The sequence below is a fragment of the Echiichthys vipera genome, assembly GCF_963691815.1.
Source record: "Echiichthys vipera genome assembly, chromosome: 20".
Lineage (NCBI taxonomy): Eukaryota > Metazoa > Chordata > Actinopteri > Perciformes > Trachinidae > Echiichthys > Echiichthys vipera.
Genome location: NC_139845.1, coordinates 9,568,008 through 9,585,362, shown reverse-complemented (window position 1 = coordinate 9,585,362; position 17,355 = coordinate 9,568,008). Strand labels below are relative to the sequence as shown.

Genomic DNA, 17,355 nt, shown 5'->3' with positions numbered 1-17,355 from the left:
GGAGACCATTTCGCTCGATTTCAATGTGAATGAACATGTTTCGTTATTGTGAGAGCAGTGTTAAGACTGATGACACCAAATCTATTCTCACCCCGTTTTTGTCATTTGCTTTAAGATAAAAAAAAAAGTATTGTAAAAAGTGTATCTCTTTTTAAGATGTATCCTGAGATATGTTGTTAATATTTAAAGACATTTAAAATAGGCATGAAGTAAACATTTTTCTGCCTCTTCACCTGTGTTGGTCCCAGAGGACACAGCATGCTGTCGTCCCTGAAGACCCTGTTGCTGCTCTCGGTCCTGTGCACGCCGACCTCCAGCCTGTGCCTCCGTCTCTATCACACCACCCGCTCCAACCTCCTGTGCGACGACCAGATGGCAGTCGGGGTCCGGAGCGACGAGGACGAGCCGGGCTGGGGGTCCCTCCTGCAGTCCACGGAGTATCTCTCCTCCTCCTCCTCCTCCACCTCCACCTCCTCTTCCGCCGAGTCCAGCCGGGAAAAGAGGACTTCAAGTCCAGCAAACTACCGCTTCATGAGCCGGACGAAGCTCAGAGGGCAGATGCTCCGCAACAGCAGCAAAGGGGACCGGAGGAGCAGGCTGACCCTGTCCCTGGACGTCCCGACCAACATCATGAACGTCCTCTTTGATGTCGCCAAGGCAAAAAAACTGCGAGCCAAGGCGGCGGAGAACGCGCGCCTGCTGGCTCAGATTGGACGGAGAAAATGAACATGGTGGACAACTTTGATTTAAGCAAGCCATGACCAGTGTTGGCCTCCTCGTTACTCATATGTAATGAATTACTTCTTACTTTTAAGGCTATTTCTATTTATTTGTTTCACCAGGGGAAGATTCTTTTATTTCCACTCCACGGGTAAAATAAGTGTCTCTAACATTACTGAGTTGTTCTCATGTGAACGGTCCTTGGGAAGTATTTATTCATTTATTTGCTCTAATCAAAAAAACTGGACAAACTCTATTTCGGACAATAAATATTGAGCATTAATGAAACTTTGTGACAAAAGTTGGATGATGATTCTTGATTATTATTTTTTTTAAACTCAGCTACAATAATAAATGAGAATAAATGAGACAATATTTAGCTGATACTTTAAAAAAAATTCTAAAAAGTCCTTTTCTCCTAAATTGACTTGGGTTATTTATGTTACAGTTTGGGTTGAAACTACGCCTAGTGCCACTATCTTAAATCAGGAAAACGTGAGGAATTGCCTCACCCTTTGGCAGATTCACTACAAATATGAGAAGAAGATTTTGAGACGTGTGTATTTATAAATTCCTCCCTTTAGGGTGGACATGGGTTGCAGCAATGCAGGTCTGCTTTCAGTAAACACAAGCCCTGAGATTTTCATTGTCAGTAAAATGAATGTACATGTGATCTATCCGCCCCAGAGTCATCAAATTTCAAATCTTGGACAAGAAGAACAAAGCAGTTGTGATCATCAATTCTTACATCCATAGCAAAAGCCAATTCAGTATATATTTTTTATTATGTTGCATAAAGACTACATTAGATTTGATACTTTGATGTTTTGGTCTGTTTTATTTTATTTATTTATCTAGTAAGAGGTTTGCTGTTCAGAAGTTTACATGAGAGCACAATGACTCCACATGGTAATACACTGACAGTGGCAAAAACACAACACAGCTCTGAAATACTGTACAAACCAACTGGAAGATCATGAAATACAGTAAACGCAAGTGCATGAGAATGTATGTGTTTTTTAGATGTTATTTTTCTACTCAAAATAAAGGATTATTTTTCCTTAAATAACGCAGATGTATTTAACTACATTTGCCTTTTTATATACAGCTTACAATAGCATCCATAAAATATTCCTAGAAATTATAATTCCTTTACTATCTATAAGGCTAATAGAGCCTCACTGATACAAAAGCATGACCAGTATAACTGCCTAATTTCAGCTTATCATATGTTGGTACAGTGTATATGTTGGTCGTTAATTAATAAGAAATTACAATACAGGAAAGTTTATGTTATGTGTTTATGTTAAAACAAAAACGTATATATCATTATTCATTATTCAGAATATCATTATAAGACTTAAAATCTCAAATATCACCATCAGTATTATTTGGGTTTAAAAATATAAATGCTATTTCATTTATTAGTGGATGAGAAGTTTGTTTATTCCACCAAACTAAACACTTTAGCTGGTGTCATGCAGTATATTTACCTCTCTGGGAGAAGACTCAAGACACAGCAATGTTGACATCTTGTGGCCATTTGACCTAAAAACACACCAGGTTGTGGTTCAGCTCTGCAGGTGTGCATCCCACAAGTCACTCTGCTTATCAGGTAAATACATTTCATCAAGTGTGTCCTTTTTTTATTCATACATTTGGACTATTGTTTGGAGTCATTTTAATGATGTGCCCAGTTGCTCCTGTTGGGCCACCTTCAATGCTTTTTGTCCTCCTAGTACCTTCCCATGCCCACAAGGTTGAGTTACCAAGCAGGCAAATGCCCAACTGCATGGGGACCAAAATACATGTGTGTTTTACTGAAAGGTGAGTTTTTCTGATCATAGTCGTTTCTATTTTTCCAATTATCAGAATGACCAGTAGTGCCATGTGCCCAAAGAGTAAATAAAGGATGAGAAAATGACTGTGTTTGGTATCTATGAAGTCATAACAAGTCCAAATATATGCACGTAATATGCAGTGTAATGAAATAATTTACACAATGTGTCACAATTGCTTTTTTCTTAATTTCCAAAGATCCTGAATAATGACTAATAGTATAATATATATTTTTAAATAATCATGTCATCTAAAAATGTCAAATGTGTACTTTTAGATTCTTGCCCAAAATATGTCCGTACCAAATTTCAAGATTTTAGACCAGGGCTGCCCAATCCTGCTCCTAGTCGGCCACTGTCCTGCATGTTTTAGGTTTCTCCCTGCTCTAACACACTTAAGAGAGAAACCTATAACATGCAGGACAGTGGCCCTCCAGGAGCCGGGTTGGGCAGCCCTGCTTTAGACCAATTAGAGCAAATGTTGTGGCATTTTCCTTAATCTACTAAAACTGCTACGGCATAGTCTTTGGGCACAATGGGTGGATTTATAATTAATTTAAAAACTGCAATGTAGCGGTTCCTTTTCACTTAATTTAAATAACTGCACATAGTTTCATATATTTACCCATTCTAATAACGTACTTACTGCACATTTGTGAAGATACTTCTAGTTGTCAGCAGCAGCGCCCCCTGCCGGTGACGACACGGAATGGTTCTGACGTATGTTACGTTGACGTGGACGTTTCAACCGGAAGTGAGTTTTCATTTTGGCTACGTGGAAGTAGATAGCTTCTCTTATGACCGAGGCTTGAGAGCATCTTTTTGCTCGCGTCTGTCATCTGCATTCCGACATAATGATTAAAAAGTTTGATAAGAAGGACGAGGAGTCTGGTAAGAATGTAAAGTTATTACTTTGAATAGTGACAGCGTGTTGGAAAATGGAAATTGTTTGGACGCTTTGGAAGCTAACGCGGGCTAGCCTCTCGCAGTTAGCCGACTAGCTTTCGCTAGCTAAAGTTATAGCTGTCAGGGTTATTTCTGCTTGCACACTAATTTATATCTATGTAACATAAATCATAGGTTAATTATAAACCGCTTTGCAGTTGCATTAAATTTGTTGTCCCGATAATACTAACACCAGCTCTGAGCTAAAGGTAGCGTTAGCATACCAAGCTAGACAGTGTCAGCTTGATGTTGTGATGTTAACGATTTTCGTTTTAGACTTGTCCTCTCTGGGTATGAGCTCAAAATATAGATGAATGCACCTTGCTGCATTCGTGCCATGCTTTAAATCATGGGACTTCCACGGTTTTAGGTCAAGGACCACTTAACTGAAAGAGAGACGAAGCAGGGACCCCCTACTACAAATGTTGTATTATATTGAGTTGCATATTAAAGTGGGCCTAACAGATAGGGTGGTCCAAAGCCTATAAACACAGCTTTTCATCGTTCAAACAAGGCTAAGATATTATAGTGAGCATTATTAACATATTCATGTAGTTATACATATATATACACATATGTCAATGTTAAGCATACACATGTTAATGTTAAACATACATTTAGAAGGCAAATTGAACCCTTCAGCTCAATTGTTGTTGTTTTTCTAACATGTGTTGTCTGTATAACATTTGTTGTATCTAAATCTGGAGTTTTGTAACAAAAATAATTTCCCCCTGGGATTATTCTTATTATTCTGAATTGTATCTGTGCATGGCTACCTTAGTGGCTACATTGCCAGTAAGCCTGTCAACAAGGTTGAGTATATGTATTTAACTCCCAGACCCTCTGTTGAAAAAAAGAGAACTGTCTTCTAGTCTACATGTGCTGCATCCATGTTTTTTAGTTATTGATCCCTTTGTATTGTAATTTGTAGCACAAACTGGCATCACTTCTGCATTCTCTGTGTGTTGGCTTTGAAGGTGGCTGTGAAAGTTCAATAAAGTCACAAGACAAGGGTTTAACAGCACAGACGACTGACTCTTGACTGTTTTTGACATTTTAGGAAGTGGGTCGAACCCTTTCCAGCATCTGGAGAAGAGTGCTGTGTTGCAGGAGGTAAAATCTGCACTGAATATTGCTTAAAACATGTTGTATGAGACACAATTATATGCAAAAGAAACAATATACAAACCCCTGAAATTAAATAAGGTGTCTGTTCTTGTTCACAGGCGCGTATCTTCAATGAGACCCCTATCAACCCAAGAAGATGCCTCCATATTCTCACCAAGATTATCTACCTCCTCAACCAGGTAAACAGTTGTCTGACAAAAAGTAGCTTTTTATTGGCACAGGTTTTTTGTTGGTCTCTTTCACTCAAGTTCATGTCTTTGTTCATTTAGGGAGAGCACTTTGGGACCACAGAGGCCACAGAGGCCTTCTTTGCAATGACCAGGCTCTTTCAGTCCAATGATGTAAGATATAATTTATTCATTCATTAGTTAATGGGCTAAATACTATAACTGTGTTTAGATAACATTTTTGCTCGAGCTGCATAGCATCAGTCTGTAGGATTTAAGCATAAATACACTTTATTTCTCTCAGCAAACTCTGAGGAGGATGTGTTACCTGACCATCAAAGAGATGGCCAACATCTCTGAGGATGTCATCATCGTCACTAGCAGGTTTGTACCATCATGTTAAATGGCTTTTTGAGTAGCAATACAGATACCTCCCCAGGAAGTGTATTTTCTTGGCTGAATGGAAGTACCTCTGAAGCGGTTTATCCGGAGTTTGTTTCCATCTGGTGTTTTAGTTTAGCTGTGATCATCCAGTTTGTACAGAACTATTACAGATAATAACAACAACTCGTTTGTAAAGGTTTTTGTGTAACATGATTTGTGTGTGTTCCATTTTTATTTAAAGTCACAGTATCTTTAATAAATCCTTGTGTGGTATTTTGCAGCCTGACCAAAGACATGACCGGGAAAGAAGATGTATACCGAGGACCTGCTATCAGAGCCCTCTGCAGGATTACAGATGTAAGTGCTGCTTCACTTTATTTTCTCCCTTGTCCTGTCTCCACATCTTCCTTCACCATGTCATCACATGCAAGAAAGAAAACATCCTGCATTTATTATTCAGTTGTTAAAATAAAGAAACTGAAGCTCACTTTGTCGAATTGTTCTTCTCCTTTCCACAGACCACCATGCTGCAGGCCATTGAGAGATATATGAAGCAGGCTATTGTTGACAAGGTGCCCAGTGTGTCCAGCTCAGCCCTAGTCTCCTCACTGGTAAAAAAAGATTTTTTTTCTTACATATATCACCTATGAATCCATAATATAAATTGGGTCTGGATTTTATTCTCCTGATATTTTGTGCTTGTGTGTAATTGAGATAAAATTTGTAATTGTATATCATATCATTGCTGGTGCGTACTGAAGTCTTTTTTGTTTGTGTGTCTTCAGCACATGGTGAAGATGAGCTACGATGTGGTGAAGCGTTGGGTGAATGAAGCGCAGGAGGCTGCTTCCAGTGACAACATCATGGTCCAGGTGAGTAGCACAGACATGCATAAGGACATGGGAATTAATGTTATTTTGAATTATCTATTGTGTTAGTAGAGGGAAATGAATATCAGTTCATATTAAACTAATCTGTTCAAAACCTTTTGATGGAGTTGAATTTCAAAGCTGTTGTTTGTGTGTCCTGTGTTACAGTACCATGCCCTGGGCCTGTTGTATCACCTCAGGAAGAACGACCGTCTTGCTGTCACCAAGATGCTCAACAAGTTCACCAAGTCTGGTCTCAAGTCTCCCTTTGCCTACTGCATGCTCATCAGGATCGCCAGCAAACTGCTGGACGAGACAGAGGGAGGGTGAGTAGGCCTGCAGCAATCTGAGACACACAAGGACACCTGGATACTTGCATAGTACAGCTGATTCCCAACTGATAGATTATCGGTTTTTCCTTTTAGGTATCTGTTAGTATGGGGATTTTATATATGATGTCTTTTTGTTTACTACATTGTGTTCTGCCTTCATGTTTTCAGTCACGACAGCCCCTTGTTCGACTTCATCGAGAGCTGCCTAAGGAACAAGAATGAGATGGTGGTGTACGAGGCGGCCTCTGCCATTGTCCACATGCCCAACTGTACTGCCCGGGAGCTGGCCCCTGCTGTGTCTGGTCAGTAGTTTACTCATTCATTTCATTTTTCCAATTCTCTCTGTAGAGTTGGCTGAAATGACTGAATGTGTTGATGAATCTCATTATGAATGCTTTTGTCTTCCTACAGTGCTGCAGCTCTTCTGCAGCTCTCCCAAAGCAGCCTTGAGATACGCTGCAGTCAGGACACTAAACAAGGTATAGCTTCACTCTTCATCCCTCCTTCTCATGGCTTCTTTTATCATGTATAAGCATAGATCACTTTAATTAGTCAATCGCAGTTCATTCAGATTGCTGAACTATTCTTTTTATTTCACAGGTAGATATAAAAAGCACGCCTGAAATTGCTTTGCATTACTTTATTTACTGTCTTGACAACGCACAGTTAAACTGACTAAACTACACTGCCATTTCCATTGTGTCCACCAGGTGGCAATGAAGCATCCGTCAGCTGTGACTGCGTGCAACTTGGACCTGGAAAATCTGATCACTGACTCGAATCGCAGCATCGCCACACTGGCCATCACCACTTTGCTCAAGACCGGCAGTGAGAGCAGCGTGGACCGACTCATGAAACAGATATCCTCGTTTGTCTCCGAGATCTCGGACGAGTTCAAGGTCAGACATTTTCCTTTTACTCTAGTGGTATTTTAGTGTTATTTATATTTAGTACCAAAGTACAACTAAATCCATAGTGTTCAAGTGTTATAATCATTAAAAAACTCTATTTTTTTCTACAAATAAACAATTAGTCTTGCTTTAAATCAGAAAGGCCATCAAATATACTTTTGGAAATGAAACCCTAGCACGACTTTAAGTATACTTGCTGAAAGTGTGAGGTTATGTTATGATGCATGGTATTTTTTTTGTCACCCAGGATTTTAGCTTCTATGGCCACAAAATGTTTTTCCAATATGAGAGACACTGCTTAGCCTCCCTTTTTGAAATCCAGTTATTTTTGTTCCATATTCCTGTTGTCCTAAATCTGTTGCTGATGCGTGTTTACTCCAGGTGGTGGTCGTGCAGGCCATCAGCGCTTTGTGCCAGAAGTATCCCAGGAAGCACAGCGTCATGATGAACTTCTTGTCCAACATGCTCAGAGATGATGTAAGTTGAACATTAACAGACCACTGACCTTTACACTTTGATCTTTGCCATCTCTCTCCTTATCTGTGATATCCTCAGCTATACAGAAAACTTGCTATAAAGAGAGTATACATCAGTCTGGATTAGTAGGGTTTAGACTGTTTGACAACAGATTGTGTACGGGTGATGTACACTACGGTTCAAAAGTTTTAGGCAGGTGTGGAAAAAATGCTGTAAACTAAGAATGCTTTCAAGAATCGAAGTGTTAATAGTTTATTTTCATCAATTATCAACATGCAGTGACTGAACAGAAGAGAAACCTAAATCATCAAGGAGACTATCAGAACGGGCCACCATGGGCAGGGAGTTAGGCTAGGCTAACGTTACTTACATGTTAAGGTGGTAGGTCATGTTTGTCATGGATGAGTGATAGATGAAGTTTTTCTTGAAAAGTTTGCATGTGACCTTCTTGGGTTAATCCTTGATCTTTTCAAAGGGATCCCATATATTAGACGTCTTTCCCAGCATGGTTGGCCATTAATAGTTAACTGTCTGCGATGTACAGCTAAGGGACCTGTAATCTGATTGTAAATGAGTGTCACGACTTCCTTCATCTGGCCCTTCAAATTAAAGGCCCTCCAGTCTTTTAGGCCCTATACTAGCCGCCAGTCACATAGATTTTTACTTAATTTTGATTAAGACTATGCTCCAAACGTTTTTGTTTTTTTTCCTGCGATTTTTGGTTGGCTACTGATTTTTTTTTGGTCAACCAGTGCTTGGTCAACTATTCGGGGGCAGCCCTAACTATAACTTTAAGACCTATGTTGCAGTTGTGTTAAAGACCTCCTCTCGCTGCAGGGTGGTTTCGATTACAAACGGGCCATCGTGGACTGCATCATCAGCATCATCGAGGAGAACCCAGAGAGCAAAGAGACGGGCTTGGCCCATCTGTGTGAGTTCATCGAGGACTGCGAACACACAGTGCTAGCCACAAAGATCCTGCACCTACTTGGCAAAGAGGGCCCACGCACCCCCCAGCCCTCCAAGTACATCCGCTTCATCTTCAACCGAGTGGTTCTGGAGAGCGAAGCTGTCCGTGCAGGTGAGCGAGTGGGTTACTGTGTATAAGTTTTATTTCATCTCAACTTTTGACGACTCCGAGTGTCTTTCGGCACCACTCTTACATAATTACGTGGCGTCCAGTTTGATTAATATTCACGCTATTCTCATGGCATTTTTGTATCCAGTTTAAACTTGTTTCTACTTCCACCCTCAGCTGACGTGGCGTCCAGTTTGATTAATATTCACGCTATTCTCATGGCATTTTTGTATCCAGTTTAAACTTGTTTCTTCTTCCACCCTCAGCTGCAGTCAGTGCTTTGGCCAAATTTGGCGCTCAAAATGATGATCTGCTGCCGAGCGTCCTGGTTCTCATGCAGAGGTACCCTTTACGTTCATTTGTTCATTACTCACGTGACTTTATACTCCCACATTTATGTGGAAAATGCAAAGAAAACATTTGGTTAAATGAATGGCAGTACTATTTATTGTAATATTGACCCTATACTATACTTTTGTGAGTATGAATATGTGACGTAGTCTGAATTTGAAACGCATGTGCGTTCAAATAGGTGCATGATGGACAGCGATGATGAAGTGCGCGACAGAGCAACTTTCTACATGAACGTGCTACAACAGAAACAGAAGGCTCTGAATGCTGCCTACATCTTCAACGGTATATACACACACACACACACACACACACACACTTGGGTACACTGTCTGACTTTGTGTTTGTGCTTCTCTGTGGCTGCTGGTCAAAATATACAAACCATTTATGCTAAGTATGCTAAGATTAACTCGCAAGGCTTCTACCTGAAATGTTGATGTTAGTGTCTCCTCTTTGTTGCTCTTAGGTCTGTCTGTTTCTATCCCGGGACTGGAGAAGTCCCTGCACCAGTACACTTTGGAGCCAACAGAGAAACCTTTCGACATGAAGAGTGTCCCTCTGGCTACCACTCCTATCACTGACCACAAAACAGGTACAACAACATAGCTATTTACTAATCTGCACAAGGCTTTAACCGCATTCAGTCAGGAATCAGTTACGGAGTTGTTGTTTTTTTCTTCCCAGAAATGGCCCCTATTGCCACCAGCAAACTACCAGAGAAGTTGGCCCCGTCACGCCAGGACATTTATCAGGGTAGGAAGACCCTCATACTCTGGCTCGATATGATTTAATACAATTCCAGTATTCTCTATCCTTTGTCTTTGTTTTAATCTCTCTGCTTTTTACCTGTTGTACAGAACAACTGGCAGCCATACCAGAATTCCAGGGTCTCGGGCCACTCTTCAAGTCGTCCGAGCAGGTGCAGCTGACTGAGGCTGAGACAGAATATGTGGTGCGCTGCATCAAACACACCTTCGCCAGGCACATGGTGTTCCAGTTTGACTGCACAAACACCCTGAATGACCAGCTCCTGCAGAAGGTACTGAAGCTGAGAAGGGAGTTGGTTTCATGATAAAAATAAATGTATGACTTGGATTTCAGACAATAGTTGAGCTAAAACACGGTGAACAAATTTGATGTTGATGTTTGTGTCAGGTCTTAGTGCAGATGGAGCCGTCGGAATCCTACGAGGTGATACACTACATCCCAGCACCCAGTCTCGCCTACAGTCATCCTGGTTCCTGCTACACACTGGTCCGCCTGCCTGAAGACGACCCCACCGCTGGTAGGTGTTATCGGGCTCATGGTAGCAGTGACTGATAACATTTAGATCACACACGGGTTAATCAAAGCTGCAAACATTGTTAAAAGTGACTGCCCAAGGTCTGAAATAATATCTTTGAACAGCAAATTGTGCAGTTAAACAGCATCGACTGTATTTAAGAAGATTTACCATGTGTCCTGTCTGTCCACAGTGTCTTGTACGTTCAGTTGTACTATGAAGTACCTGGTCAAAGACTGCGACCCCAACACAGGAGAGCCTGACGATGATGGTTACGATGATGAATATGTGGTATGTAATCCTAACACACCCACAAACTATCAAACAAGGTTCTCACACGTCCTGGAAAACCTGGAAATTTAGAGACTGGTTTTCATTCATGGAAACACCTGGAAATTGATTGACCGGTAATGACCAACTATCCTGGAAATGATCGATGTGTCAATACTAGGCCTACCAGTAAATTATTTGACCATTTCTGAGTGCTGCCGGGAGCCTATCAAAACAAGGAGAATGATTTTATTTTTTTTTATTTTCATCAATTGTCTTGTTTCCTATTTTTGGTCTTTGTGTCCACCTCTTTCTCTCCTCATCCTTCCATCTTTCTTGTGTCTGCTCTGCTCCTCTTTAGCTGGAGGATCTGGAGGTGACCGTTGCTGACCACATCCAGAAGGTTTTGAAACCGAACTTCGGAGCAGCGTGGGAGGAAGTGGGAGATGAATTTGAGAAGGAAGAGACATTTGCCCTGGCGTCTGTACGAACACTAGACGGTAAGTCAGAAGAAATTTAGGCTGAAATCATTAATGCACTCATTCAAAGGTCAGGGTGCAGAGGTTTATTCCATCATATAGATTCATGTTTTCTTTGAATTTATTATTCAGGGAAATTTTATCCCTTTTTGTATGTTTGTTATTTTTTTAATTTTTTGCAAATAACTGCTTCCAGAGATGTCATTGAAGCTTTACGCAATAACTGACACCCAGTGTGTTCTGTGACTCATGTGGTTTGCTTGCACAGAGGCGGTGGGCAACATCATCAGCTTCCTGGGAATGCAGCCATGCGAGCGCTCTGACAAAGTTCCTGAAAACAAGAACTCACACGTCCTCTTCCTCGCCGGTGGGTGTTGGATGTCAGAATGGTTTTGGTCACTGTTTGGTCTTTTCATTTTATTTATTTATTTTTATATACAAACTGCTTCCTTAAATATTAAATTTTGCCTCTATGCAAGAAATGGTTCTCTCATGTAACTCCAATATGTATTTGGATACTAAGGGTACGTCCACACGATCAAAAACAACCTTTTTTTTCTCTACACGAAACCAGTGAAAAAAATGCTGTAGTCCACATGCCAGGCCTGGATGTGGCGCTGTAACTGCCACAGAAATACACCAACAAGGAGAAGAAGAGAGGGAGAGACGCTGTTGTGTATAATCATAATGCAAACAGCGGAGATGCTCTTGCCAAATCTGGCGACTTACCAAATCTTCAACCATCCTATAGAGAAATTTGTTGACTGGTTCTGGTGTTATACTCACAGGCGGGCACTGTCTCGCTACTTTTTGCGACCTTCTTGGCAACTTTATTTATAAAAAATGATTTATATGGCTACTCGCGACTTATTCAGGAAAAGGGGAGAAATATCTGGTTGGCCTAATTCATTCCCATGCATGTCGCTCAGAGTACAGTTCAGTAAACAGTCTATGGGTCTGTGTCTCTCTCAATGCAGCCGCACTGTTATGTGACACCACGGGTTATTGATACGAGGTGGGGCGATGGCGTCATCGGTTAACAAAAGTATGCGGTTTTGCCATCCAGACGACAACGCCACATGGGGCATTCTCAAATTTTCCCCCTCTGGGACAAGGTTACTAAAAAAAAAGGCCCTGACAACGCCGGCTGCGCGTGGATGGTCGGCCTAACCGATACTAAAGCTGTGCGGTTACAGGAAAATGCGTCCTCGTGTGGACGGGCCCTAAATGCCATAACTACAAATAGCAGATTCAATATAGATGTTAAAAGTTTCCAAATTTAGTAAAATATTGTATAAAGTTCAGTTAACAATACTGCAGAATTATTGTTAGTGGTGTACAATAAGTTGTAAAAACATTCTCTCATTTAGATACCTTTTTTTTTATATAACTATTCAGATTTTATATAAAAAATAACTGTGATTTGATTGGCCACTGACAGCTCTCCCTTCCCCTCCTCTCAGGTGTGTTTCGCGGAGGTCATGACGTGCTGGTTCGTGCTCGCCTGGCGCTGGCCGATGGCGTCACCATGCAAGTGACGGTTCGCAGTGGCGAGGAGACGGTGGTCGATGTCATCCTGGCCTCGGTGGGCTAAAGAGCATGTGGTAAATCAGCATTGTGATAATGCGACCACAAGCATCTCTGCACGGCAAACTGTCACCGTACATTACTTTGCTCTTTTCCACAACTCTAAAAATGAAATGTTTATTATGTGGACGCCATCCATCCTGAAAAACCACAAATGTTTCATTACTTCTAGTTTATAACTATTAAGTGTATCTTCTTTACACTGTTGGTCCTGATTTCTTTGCAGCAAGAATATTCTGTCAAATCTTCAATAAAGTCTGACTGTCAACGTACATATAGTTTCATTCATTTATTCAGACACTTGATATATTTTTTTACAAAACTAGCTTTATTTGAAGAAAAGTTGACTTTTAGGATTTCCATTGACATTAAGAGAAATGTAGAAAATCATAGCAAAGTTCATTCAGAATGCAGCTGATTGCAGGACTCACAAAATGGAGGGAATCAAAACTTTGTTCCACACATAACTTTCAGTATCATGTCGATAGAGGTTCCATAAATTAACGCTGTCACCATCAGATTAGTCATTCAGTAGCATTAAGTACAATTAATCATGATTTTAGATCACATTTCATGTCTTCCATGGTACCAATAGACATTTTAGGGATTGATGCTGGTAAATTAGCCTGTGACACAAGATTAGATCTTATATGCAGCATTACAATCATGAGGAAATGTCTTTGCCCATGTGACTATTTATCACTTATCAAAATAAGTTTCATGAACACAAGGCGTTGCATTTGGTTTCCCTTCAGAAAGAGTGAATAAAATTGAAATATGCATTGAGGAAGCCAGTGGGATCTTCCAGCTGAGGATAGTGACTGATGTGTTCGTCCAAAACGGTGATCGTCGACCTCTGGACCAGCTGCCTACAGTAACAGGACACACTTTTGAGCTAAGCAAGGGAAAAGCACTGTTGGTGGCCTACAGGTCTAAAAAAAACTGACTTTGAAATATAAGTTTATAGTTTCATATCCAACTGAAGGTTTTTTTTTTTAAGTTTGTCCCCTTGAATGCTTTCTTTCATATTGTCATTGTGTAGTGAACATGTATGTGACAGTTTAAATCAAAGAGAACAGCAGAAAATAACACATTCAGATTCAGATTATCTGTAAAACACTTCTCCCCACAATTTATCATTAACATTCAGCGAGTGAACTGAACCAAGATCTGCTGGCAGGAGATGAGCGTGCTGCAGATAGTCTGAGGAGGGTTTAAGAGGAGGGGCACTCACTGGTAAAGACGGATGAACTCCGGATGAGGGTTCACCGGGTCCAGGGGTCCATAGATCATGTGCACTGAAAGACAAGGAGGGAAGAGAGGGTCATAAAAGGGGGTGGCTTGTTAAAAGATAATAGCGACGAGAAGTTTTGGATATGAGGCCTAGTTAAAGAGCTTGTTTAGATATTTAGGTCTGGAAAAAAAGTTGTGGATCCACAAGTTTTCAGTGCAGATATAATTTGATCTGAGCTCTTATATCCTGCAGGATGTCACATTATTGCCTTAAGTACTGGCTCACAAACCCGAGCTAATGTCTTTCAGGTCTATGTCAGTGCCCCCCCCCACACGTCCCCCTCCTGAGCTCCGGATCACAGATGGACTGCGAGGTATTTCCTCTCAGGCTAAGCAGCTTAGCGTTAGCGGCTCTCCGGCCGAGGCTGCTGGGTTAATACACCTTAAGGAAGTGCCTGGCCTACACAAAAAGAGCTTCCACCCTCTGATTTCTCAACACGATGCAACTGTGAACTCACGTGGGACGAAGGTGGAAGTGAGCGCGCCCACCCATCGCTCTCTGTGTTTTAATCTCTGGTTGATGTACTGCAGAATACTGAGAGAGAAGCAGAAGACAAAAGAAAAGATGAAGAGCATCAAACATAATTAAGGCCGTTTGAACACAATGCAAACAAGCACACACCTGTCCAGCACTAAGTTGCCATCGTTGTAGCGTAAACCCGTCCACATGTCCCAGAACTCAGCGTCTGTGGGCTGCGTATACGGACCAAACACGTCGCCAACCCTACCAGTCAACAGGAAACAGTATCAACAACGAAAAGTACATTCATGCAATTACATACTGGTGTAAACGCACATTTCAATCTCTAGATTTAGACCAAGACTCCCTTACCCTTTTTGGAAGATCATATAGTTGGTGAGACGCGTCAGAACTGGAGCCAGAAAACTGGAGTCCTTCAGAAGCTTTTGGAGAAATACAAATGTCTCAGTGAGAACAGCTACGCCAAATTCAGGTTTTTAAAAATCTTACATTCCATAATTAGGATGAAGAAAAACAAAGGTGACTCACTCTCTGCACCAAACGTGGGTGATGTGTTTCTGGAAATAATCCTGTTGGAAATAAAAACAAGCACTGACAGTGATTTATTTCAGTGTGAGACGGGAACTAATGAGTCTTCAAATTGTTTTGTCTGACCATAAACATGAAGATGTTTAATTTACAAAGATGTTGAAATAATAAAAGCAGAAAATCGTCACAATTTAGGAGCTAGATCTGGGAAACGTTTGTGAGTTTTGCTTAATAAAGGACTTAAAATGATAGTTATCTACAACATGATCACAGACAATAGACACTAGCACTGTACCTCCATTAGAAAGACACAGGCTGTTAATAGTGAGGTGACCTGTGCGGTTTTGGTCACTCCTGGTTTGGGAGCAGGATGGAGGGGAAAAAACAGCACAGACAGAAGGAGGGGTAGTAAGCAATTCATTGTTTTACTTTGACAATTTCTACGTAAATGCGCTAAAACACACATACCTATAGAGGAGCTCCAGGGCCACAGTGTCCCCGTAGTCGTGGGACACCAGATTCACTCGCTGGTTGCTCAGACCCAAGTGAGCCACCAGGGCCTCCACCACACTGGCCTGCTCGAAGATGGAGTACTTGTGGGGTCGCTGGGACGGTTAGGCACAGGAGAAAACGCGTTATGGGGAAATGTAGTGACAGAGCACCCGCAGGAGTATAAGAAACATGTTTTTAGTAAAATAATCTATAAAATCAAGACTCACTGGTTTGTCGCTGAAGCCAAAGCCCAGGAAGTCCAGTGCAATGACTCGATGGAAGCGCTGAGTGAGTGGCTCCCAGATCTATATGGAAAAAAGCACACATTTGGTATTTCGCAAAAAATAAAAACACCCTATGTTTTCTTTGATTGTGCTTTGGTGTTTTGATTAGCCGCTGAGCGTGAGTGTGAGTGTGCAGCAGGGAACCTTGTTCCAGTCGAAGCTGGAGGTGGGGAAGCCATGGAGCAGAATGATGACGTCGGAGCTTCCCAAAGCACCATAGGAATCTGGTTTGAGGAGAAAAGAGAAATGCATGCGTGTGGTGAAAGAAGGCACAGAGATAGTGTTTTTGCACTCCATATAACTGCTGGCAATGCACTGATGATGATGATGATGATGATGATGATGATGATGATGATGATGATGATGATGCTGTGTAAAGGCTTATCTTTTTTCTTTTTTTTACCTCTGTAGAAGATCTCCCTGCCTCTGAAGTGGAACACATCCCCGCCACTGTGCCACTTCTGCAGGGCAGGGGACAGCTGAGGGGGCGGGATGTGCAGGTAGACGGCCACCAGCGGGATGCAGATCAAACCCACATGAACCCACCACTCTCTCATCTTGAGCTCGGCGGTGGGGACGGTCTCATTCCTGCCTCTGAGACATGGGCGTCACAACAAAAGACGAAAGTTTAGTAAAGGATAGATTCTTCTTTTTCTTTTTTTAATCAGGCGTGCCTCCTCCTTCACACCACTGTTGACAATGACAGCGTTACATTACTAGACAAGATCGACATGGAAGGTGCATCTCTGACAAGAAAACACGCTGACTGAGATTACAGTCACACAAATAAGGATACAACGCAAGACTCGCGAGAGCCAAACAAAGGTGTAATCGACCACTACCGGGATTCTGCAACAGGATATGTATTTTTCTAGGAGACTGCAGTACTTACAGAAATGTTGTGACTTGTCTTCAGTGGATCTTCGCCCAGTGTTTAGAGTCCATTACTGCAGACGGAATTCCTACAGAGCGGAAAGGAACGAAGGTTTACACAGAGGAGGAAAACAGGTGGAGGTCTCACTCTGCTGCTGCTTCCGGTGGTTGTTTCCATCCGTTAATGAGCCGAGGCCGAGGAGACTCGTGTTAAGAATAAACGATCTCTGATTAAGCGACGTCAAGAAGACGCCGGAAGAGGAGTCTACTGCCCTCTGCTGGTGGGGAGGTGCAATGACACGGTGACTTTACTAGGACTTTTCTCATCATACCGTACTAGAACATTTTCCACTTTTTTCAACATACTTTATTATGACTTTTGTTTTGGACACACTTTTCTAGGACTTTTCCTGGCTTTTTTTTTTAAACAAATTGTGCCATGACTGCTTTAGACAGGCTAGTCTATGACTGATTTTTGCACTTTTTTGAAAACCTATATTTTTACTTTTTAAACATACTATACTATGACTTTTTGGCTTATTTTTTGACTCACTTTTCTACCACTTTTCCTGACTTTTTCAACAAG

The 17,355-nt window shown here is 41.5% G+C and overlaps 3 protein-coding genes across 3 annotated transcripts; 2 read left to right on the top strand and 1 right to left on the bottom strand.

Moving 5' to 3' along the window:
• Window positions 1-243: 243 nt before the first annotated feature.
• Window positions 244-726, top strand: ucn3l (urocortin 3, like; the record flags this gene model as incomplete). The annotated part of the gene is made up of 1 exon (XM_083935139.1): window positions 244-726. Exon 1 carries the CDS (start codon window positions 259-261, stop codon window positions 724-726), a length of 468 nt encoding a protein of 155 aa, XP_083791265.1. The 5' UTR covers window positions 244-258.
• A 2,606-nt stretch (window positions 727-3,332) lies between these two features.
• Window positions 3,333-13,090, top strand: copg2 (COPI coat complex subunit gamma 2). Its single transcript, XM_083935136.1, has 24 exons — window positions 3,333-3,449; window positions 4,564-4,616; window positions 4,730-4,810; window positions 4,901-4,972; window positions 5,103-5,182; window positions 5,464-5,539; window positions 5,701-5,793; window positions 5,968-6,054; window positions 6,220-6,377; window positions 6,552-6,685; window positions 6,795-6,862; window positions 7,094-7,282; window positions 7,676-7,771; window positions 8,609-8,852; window positions 9,116-9,191; window positions 9,382-9,485; window positions 9,667-9,792; window positions 9,885-9,953; window positions 10,058-10,239; window positions 10,356-10,485; window positions 10,676-10,773; window positions 11,114-11,252; window positions 11,500-11,598; window positions 12,695-13,090. The coding sequence occupies exons 1-24, from the start codon at window positions 3,413-3,415 to the stop codon at window positions 12,823-12,825; spliced, it is 2,622 nt and encodes an 873-aa protein (XP_083791262.1). The 5' UTR covers window positions 3,333-3,412; the 3' UTR covers window positions 12,826-13,090.
• Window positions 13,091-13,136: 46 nt separating this feature from the next.
• On the bottom strand, window positions 13,137-16,871 carry mest (mesoderm specific transcript). The gene is made up of 12 exons (XM_083935138.1): window positions 16,789-16,871; window positions 16,300-16,490; window positions 16,041-16,120; window positions 15,840-15,917; window positions 15,589-15,725; window positions 15,416-15,474; window positions 15,121-15,161; window positions 14,944-15,014; window positions 14,734-14,835; window positions 14,570-14,646; window positions 14,053-14,116; window positions 13,137-13,687 (listed from the first exon to the last, which is right to left on the bottom strand). The coding sequence occupies exons 2-12, from the start codon at window positions 16,451-16,453 to the stop codon at window positions 13,570-13,572; spliced, it is 981 nt and encodes a 326-aa protein (XP_083791264.1). The 5' UTR covers window positions 16,454-16,490; window positions 16,789-16,871; the 3' UTR covers window positions 13,137-13,569.
• Between the last annotated feature and the right edge of the window lie 484 nt (window positions 16,872-17,355).